The sequence below is a fragment of the Galeopterus variegatus genome, unplaced genomic scaffold (assembly GCF_000696425.1).
Source record: "Galeopterus variegatus unplaced genomic scaffold, G_variegatus-3.0.2 Scaffold6768, whole genome shotgun sequence".
NCBI lineage: Eukaryota > Metazoa > Chordata > Mammalia > Dermoptera > Cynocephalidae > Galeopterus > Galeopterus variegatus.
This window is the reverse complement of record NW_007732879.1, coordinates 65,981-74,351: the sequence shown is the minus strand read 5'-3', so window position 1 is coordinate 74,351 and position 8,371 is coordinate 65,981. Positions and strand designations below refer to the sequence as shown.

Sequence of the window (8,371 nt, the reverse complement as noted above, 5' to 3'; positions counted from 1 at the left end):
TGCCTTCTAGGGTTGTAGTAAAGGTTAGAAATAATGGGTAGGCATTTGGTATAATGCTTGCCACATTAGGGTCCTTAGTAAATGTTAGAAGACAGGCCAAATGGAGAACCTAGTATAATAAAAGCCCAGATAAAAAGCTGGGAACACAGGAGAGGGAGTGCTTAATTCTGATGAGGGACTCAGAACCAGTGTAAAAGGGTGACTCAGAAGTACTGGGAATTTCTTATCTGAAAAACTAGGTTTAGAAGAAGCACTGGGTCATTAAACTGCTGAAACCACATACATATTTGATTCCATTAGAGCTAAGTAGATGTGTTTTTAAAAGTACAGAATCGGGTTCCATTTTATGTGATGGTCAGTTTGGGTCTTCAAAATGTGAAATGGATGTAGATGAGAAAAGGTTAGATGAACTAGCATTATTTATTCGGGGAAGAACCTAAATAATGGTTGTCAGAAATCCAAAATGTTTTACTAAATATAAGCATGTTTTATTTTCATATTTTCGCAACTGGAATGAAAGGTGGGGTGGTGTACTTGAAACTGCCAAATGAAGGATTGCTAACTATGTAAGAAGAATCTTCTTAGAATGGAAATCAGTAAAAAAAATATGTATACGAATGAGTTGTCTAGACAGGTTGAGAGAGCTTCACTCTGGTGTCTGTAAAATAAAGCCAACTCCCACCGGAAATGGAGTGGTACTAAAGCTGCGTTGAGGCAGGGTAGTGGAGTTAGAATCTCAGCCACCTGTAGGATCCCAGCTTCTCAGGGCATGACTGTTAAAGACGGGAGTTGTGTTAATGAATTTATTTTTCTTTATTTAGGTGATAAAGCTCTTACAATCAAAATACCATTATAAAGAAGAGGCTGAAAGCATCTGTGATAAAGTTCAGGTTAAACTCAGCAAGGAATGTTTTCATCCTTACAACATGTGCATTACTGATCTAAGGACTTCCCATTGGGAAGAAGCAATCCAGGAAACAAAAGGTGGTACAGCCAATAGGAAGTTGGCTGAAGAATGCTATTTCCTGTGGAAATCCACACGTTTACAGCATATGACACTAGCGGAAGATGTCAAAACCATGCTCACTGAACTGCGAAAGGAGGTCCGCCTACTTTTATTAACAAATGGTGACAGACAGACCCAGAGGGAGAAGATCGAGGCCTGTGCCTGTCAGTCCTATTTTGACGCTGTTGTTGTAGGAGGAGAGCAGAAAGAGGAGAAGCCAGCGCCTTCCATATTCCATTACTGCTGTGACTTACTGGGAGTGCAGCCTGGGGACTGTGTGATGGTTGGTGACACATTAGAAACTGACATACAAGGAGGCCTCAATGCAGGGCTGAAAGCAACAGTCTGGATAAATAAAAATAGAATAGTACCACTGAAGTCGTCCCCCGTCCCACATTATATAGTTTCTTCTGTGCTAGAGTTACCTGCTCTCTTACGAAGTCTATAACTTCAAAGTTAGTATGTCAGCTTAAAGCACATAAAAGAGCATGATTACAAATCTTAGAGTCAATTTACAGGGCTAGAACTAAGAAAAGTTAAGGCATTCCGTATACTGTGGTCCATTTCTGAGAATGATTTTACTTATAGTATGTCAGCTTAAAGCACATAAAAGAGCATGATTACAAATCTTAGAGTCAATTTACAGGGCTTGAACTAAGAAAAGTTAAGGCATTCCGTATACTGTGGTCCATTTCTGAGAATGATTTTACTTATGATTTAATGGTCGTTATTGTGAAGGTCCTCCCAATCCTATTGCTTTTTAAGTTTTGACAACCAACCATTGACTGGTACTTATACCTGAAAATCCAGATTGCATTAATACAAGTTACTTTTTGTAATATAATCCAGAAAACTTGAGGAAATACGTTATTTGTTAGTCTATAAAAATTTTATTGGAGACTTTTAAAAATTATTAATCTTTTGGTGTATTTGCTCCATGATACCAAGTAGGATAGCTTACACATGGGCGCACAAATATAGATTTTATGTTCTGATTTAAAAATAGATTTTTAAAAAAAATAGATATTCTAAAACATATAATAGAGATTTATCAGAGCAATTGGATCTGGTTAATATTGAATGAGTACTAAGTCATGCAAATCAAGGTATTTCATAGTGAAATTATTTTGCATATTTTTTAAAACACATAAACCATTTTTTTTTGCCTACTTTGGATGTATCTTCTCTATTATGAATCTAATTTTTCTGCATGACCTTTTTTTTGGATGACAGTGCTTTCTGTAGTGTGTACCTGACAAAAAGCTGTTAAAATCAACATGTCGTGCTCCTATTCTGTGACATTTTCATATCTTTCCAGAGTGAGCATGTAGCTTCCTTGTAGTCTTTACCTCTTAAGGAGATATTTTTACTGTCTTTTCTCAGGCACACATTGGGTTGAGGGAACTAGACTGTCTTGCTGGGGATAAGTGCAAACCACATGGCACCAAAAGTCATTTTCCTTCTGTGGATCCACAAAGAGGAGAATTGCCTCGGTGTGGCCCAACCATGCAGCCCGTTCTCTACTGATGGAGAAGTTTCACCCATATAATGAAACTAGTGGAAACTAGGTTTTGCTATAAGCCATTTCCAGGGTGCCAGTTTGATACTTGAGTAATTCTTCTTAGAGTCACCATCTGCCTTAAATCCCCTGTTTTTCACAATTTTGGAAATACATCATTGTTTCATAGGTTTCATAAAGTACTTCAGGGTTTACTTTGAGCTTAATAATGCCTCCTTAGCAAGGCATCATCTTTGAACCTGAAAATTTTCCATTAACCATTAGGCTAGACAGTCTGATGATTCCACTAACCAGACTTGGAGTAAAGTGGTTAATAAAGGAAATATGATTTGGGTTGTGCTTTGGTAGGGTTTTTTTTAACTATTGTATGGGAAACTACTGATGTAAAATATTGGAACGTATGTTGGGAGATGTATGCTATGACTCCAAGGTTGATACTCAGAATCAAATTCTAGGTTGTACCTGTCTGTGAACCTCTTTAGCCTGTTTTCTACTACGAAGAACAGGATTCTTTGCTTTATGCAAATGCCCTTTGTGTTTGCTTTTCACACTTCATTTTTTTAAATGTGAGTGTGCCCTTGACTATCCCAGGGTGCTGCTGCTATGAAGCAGAGCACTTGTGAACGGGGCATGTTTGTAGTTCCAGTTATAGTGCCCATTATAGCCTTCATTATATTTTAGCTATTTAAATATTAAGGTGGAGGATTTTGGCAAAAATAATTTCTGGCAATAATTTTTGGCAGGATTTTCTAATAGGTTGGTGTGTGATGCTATCCCACAGGATGGATGTAGGCAGTGACACATTCTCTGTACTAAATGGTGAAGGCTCATCTATCCTAAATCGTGGCAAATCTCAACAAGATAGCTGTTGGATGTGAAATGAGCAGTTATTCAGCAAAAATGCTGTAGGGGGTAAAAATGAAATAATTGAATTTCCTAGTCTTCACAGTTCATATCTATACAGTGCAGGAATGCAATATTACATTCCTTTCGCACCCTTCCTTAGGGAAGAACTTTGTGGTTTTTCTACCTTCTGAGTGCAGTGTTACAGAAGATATTACAAAATACTGGAATAGACCTATGATAATGTTTTTTGTTTTAGAATAATATTCCTTAAAACGTTTTAAATGGTATAACAGTGGTGTTTTGTCATCTTTATGTTTTCCATAGTTTTTTTTATAGTGGCGTGCTCATCATACAAAGCCAGAGGCTCTCCCAGACACTAGCTACAGAGGAGGCCGAAAGTAGACACCAGTGGGCACTGTGCCAGGGATACTGACACAGATGGAGATGATCTGATTCCACAGACACAGCCCCCTGCTAGTGCACAAACACCTTAGCTCTGGTAGTGCCCAGGACCAGTGGGTGCTCACTAAGTACAGTCAGCCCTCCATGTTTGTAAGTTCCACATCTACAGATTCAGCCAACCATGTATTGAAAATATTCAGGAAAATAAAAAATAATACAACAATAAGAAATAATACAAATTTTAAATTTTACATAGCACTTGCATTATATTAGGTATTATACATAATCTAGAGATGATTTAAAGTGTATAGGAGGATGTGTATAAGTTATATGCGAATACTCTGCCTTTTTATGTAAGGGGCTTGAGCATCCTCAGACTTTAGTATCCATAGGAGGTCCTGGAAGCAATCCTCCATGGATACTAAGGAGCAGATGAATTGTAGGAAAGCAATTTTTTATAATTACAGAAGTCCTTGGTTTACTGCTTGCAAACTACTGTGTGTCCCACAATAAGAAACATTTTTAAACACATTTATTTACAGTGAACATAATAGTATTATATGTATGAAACAGAGTTTTATATGTCTGTTTCATAAGACTTATCCTTGCTATGTATTTTTCATTCTGTTCTCTTTTTAGAATTAGAGAATATATTTCATCCATTTTTGAACAAGTACTAGCAATTTGTGTACTAGCAATACACAAATCAAAAAAATAAAAGGATGGATGATAAAAAGTCACCTCCTTAATCTCTTTCCCAGGGACCCACAACCCACCTTTAGTGCCCTAAAGACCACTGCTGTCATCAGCTTTGTGTGCATCTGCATATAAAAGTATGTAAGACCATTTAGGTTTTTTGAATTCATGCAGGTTTTTTATTTCTGCTTTTCATTTTTAGGAAACAATGTTCTTGCTAAGGTAATGATTAAAAGAAAATCATAAAACTTCTTAAACAGAGTTTGTGTCAGAAACATAACGTCTTGATGGTCTCAGCCATGTGAAGTCCTTATGGATCTCATCAGTAAAGGTTGTTAATGTTCACTCTCTCTGTCAATTCACGGTGAAAGAACGGTCACTACAGCTGGGGAGCCCTGGCCCTGCTCCAGTCCGGGCTGGGTGCCCTCCCTGGTGTCCATCAGCATGTGGTGATTCCTTCTCTTTGCCGCTTAGGTCAGATTTCCTGTTTTCTGTGTTGTGTGTGTTTCCCTTTTTGATTTATTCCCTCTTTTTGGTGGCATGCATCCTTGAGTAGTTTCTCTCTAAACATGTGACGTGTAAAGTTTTTAAGATCTTAAATGTCGGGAACGTCTGTTACATCCCATCATTGATTCGGATCATTTTCATTTGGAATTTCCAGGGCATTGGTCTGATCTTCTAGCAGCCATTTACATGGGAACAGTTCCTTTTTGTCTCTTCTAGCTCTTAGAACCTTATTTTTCCTCCAGTGGTCCATGACGACGTGCCCTGACGAGGATGTTTTCATCGTATGTGCTCGGCACTCTGAACCGTTTCCATCAAAACCTTATGTTCCTTAGTCCTGGGAAATGAAATTACTTCACTGATAAATTGTCTCCCCTCTATTTTTTTCTTTCTTCCAGTTTCTCTTTCTGGAGATCCTATTCAGACAGTAGATCTCCTTTGCTGACCTTCCACTTTATTTTATCTTTTCTCTCCTGGTTTTCTCTCTCTTATTTTGTTCAACTGTTTGGGAGGTTTCTCCAACTTTATCTTCCAATCCTTCTATTGATTTTTTTTTTCTCCTTGACTACTGTCATACTTTTTAATCTCAAGAGCTTTTTAAAATTTTCTAAATGTTCCTTTTTAAATAACATTCTGTTTTTGTTTCATGAATGGAATATCATCTTTCAAAAAAAAAAATTTTTTTTTTATTTGGCAGCTGGGCCCTTGAACTTGGTGTGACAAAGCCATGCTCTAACCAACTAACTGAGCTATCTGGCCAGCTCCCCAATTTTTAAAACGTTTTTGAAGAATCCACTGTTTCTTCCAAGTTTCTTTAATCTGTTTATCTGGGTATGTTTGTTCATTTTGGAGGCTTTCCTTAGATGCCCATTAACCCTTGGTTGTTCATGATTAAGAGAAGAGATGAAAATGCTGATTGGAAGCTCTGCACAAATGGGTGAGCCTTGTTAACTCAGAGGTTCCTTTACAATGGGGTATCTGGGAGGGCTGTTAGTTGAGGGACCATGGAGGTCAGTGTCTTAAAGTCTTTCCTCTTAGTTGGTCTAAATTCCAAGAGAAGAATCTCCTAGTCTCCTGACTGGAGGACAAAGGTCAAATCAGCACCTAGGAGCTGAGTGGGAAAGGAGGGGGCGCAAAGGAGGGGCTGTGGTATGCACATGGTCACCCAGTCTGTTTCTGGTTGTACTGAGCCAAACTGTGCCTGGTATCCCCCTGTCTAGAGACCCTCTGTCTGACCCTCTCCAGAGAAGCATCCCTTTGTGTGTTGAGTGAGGGAAGACACCAGGTTGCAGTGGGGACAGATTTAGGGGTCCATTTGTGTCATGAACACCTTTTACCCCATCCTCCTTAACTCACCTGTCCCTTCTTCAGGACCACAGTATCTGGTGGTGCCAGTGCCTGCATCTTTGGAGGAGTCTGCTGTGTAGACTCCTACATCGCTTCCCAGCTTGTCTAGAGTCTGCTCTCTTGAGTCTCCTAAATCCTTTGCCACTTGTCCACATGCTTTCTAGCTTCCAAGATTTTGTTGTCATTGACACCTATTTTCCTGGTCTCTGGATTTGTGTTTGCATGTTTGTATGTTTAAATGACTATAGTTTTAGTTGGGTTTGTGATAGAAGCTATCAAATGTGTATTTCCATCTACCACCTTAATATGGAAGGTCTTTCCTATTTTGTATACGGCGTTGGTCAAGACCCACAAAACTAATCCTGTGCCCCATAGTCACGACCTACAGCTTCAGAAATGCTCATTTGAGGTGGAGATTTATAGCATACCCACAGCTTTATTTCCTTTTAATTTTATTTTGAATTATCCATCTTCCTTTTACTCTGTGTTCTTGAATATGACACTCTTTGACTAAACTCTCATAATGATGGTGGGTCTCCTTGTCTTGTGTTCTTGAGTTGTTCTCGAGTTTTTTTTTTTTTTTTTCCTTTTTGTCTTTTTTTTTTTCGTGTCCGGCAACGGATCGCAACCCTCAGTGTCGCGCCCGTACCAGACCGGGACCGGCAACGGGATTGCAAACCTCGGTGCTGCGCCCGCCCCTTGCTCAGCCAGTGAGCAGGAACCGGTCTGTATGTGGGATCCGAACCCTCGGCGGGAGCGCCACCGCGCTCCCAAGCCGCGCACTGTAGCAGTGCGCCACCGGGCCGGCCTGTTGAGTTTTTGACATTACTTGGACAAGACGTTTATTTTGATTGACATGCTTGCACAGTCTGGATAGAACAGGGCCTTTGGTAAATATCCATGACTCTGTTACTTCTAAGACAGCTGTACTCTCATATTTCTTTCTAATTAAACTCTTTTGACTGGGATACATTAGATTTATACTTTTAAAAAATTAACTCACTCCTAGCAATAGGACTAAACTTTAGCCAGAAGGAAACCATATTTTTTAAACCAGTCTTCACGTACATGACCTTCAACAATACAGTTATTTCCACTGGATTTCTTGGGAGATGTCATTGTCATTTGTGGGGGGATGTCAGCCTGACCTACAGAAAAAATCATCAACCCCCAAATTTTTAAAGTCACAGAAGATAAAAATGGTTTTAACCACCAGATAACTAAGAAATGTAACTCAGTACTCAAAATAGTTGATGTATAAAATCAGTTAATTCCTGAAAGAATTATATTGATCCTTTTATTGAAGCTTAGAGGTTAAGGAAATTAGCCAATTTAGACTCCCAGATGTGTGTCCTCAGCCCACTGACATCTAGCTCAGAATAGAGATTCCCCCCTAACTTGTCCCAAACCAAAATCCTGATTTTTCCTCCCAAATCTGCTCTTCCTGTGGTCGGTCTTCCACATATCAGTAATGGCAGCTCCCCCTTTTCTTCCCCCCATCTCCCTGAGAGCAGGAACTTTGTTCACTGCTCTGTCGTGCACTCAAAAATGATCTTGGTCCCTGGTAGGCACCCAATGAATATTCATTGAATGAAGGAGTGATTGACTACTTCTATGAAAGTTATTTAAAATTAAACAAAATTCTCACTTCCTTCAATGAATAACTCATCAATGAATTGGTTTTTCTTAAAATTTTATTTTTCTTCCTTTGGATGTGTCAGATTGTCCTTCACACCATGATCAAGCAAAACAAGTAGAATTCTGATTTGAGGAATACAGTAATGACATTAGTTCACTTCCTGTAATGGGCCTATTTCCAAGTACCAGCTAATAACCTGTACCAACACTTGCTGATGTAAAAATGACAGTTGACTGAATGGTCACAAATCCCCATGGAGAAAATCTTTTTGAGTACATTTACAAACTCCAACAGTGACTACCCTTGTGACAGAAAATATTCTTTTTGTTTTTTTGTCTTTTTTGTCTTTTTTCCGTGTCCGGCAACGGATCGCAACCCTCAGTGTCGCCCCCCCCGTACCGGACCAGGGACC

The 8,371-nt window shown here is 39.1% G+C and overlaps 1 protein-coding gene across 1 annotated transcript in view; it reads left to right on the top strand.

Annotated features, from left to right (window-relative positions):
- Positions 1 to 1,507, top strand: part of LOC103606667 (N-acylneuraminate-9-phosphatase) — a 6,585-nt gene extending 5,078 nt beyond the window's left edge. The window contains exon 2 of the mRNA XM_008591228.1: positions 822 to 1,507. Coding sequence (XP_008589450.1) covers positions 822 to 1,454 — 633 coding nt within the window. The 3' untranslated portion in view covers positions 1,455 to 1,507. The remainder of the gene's footprint in view (positions 1 to 821) is intronic.
- The last annotated feature ends 6,864 nt before the right edge of the window (positions 1,508 to 8,371 follow it).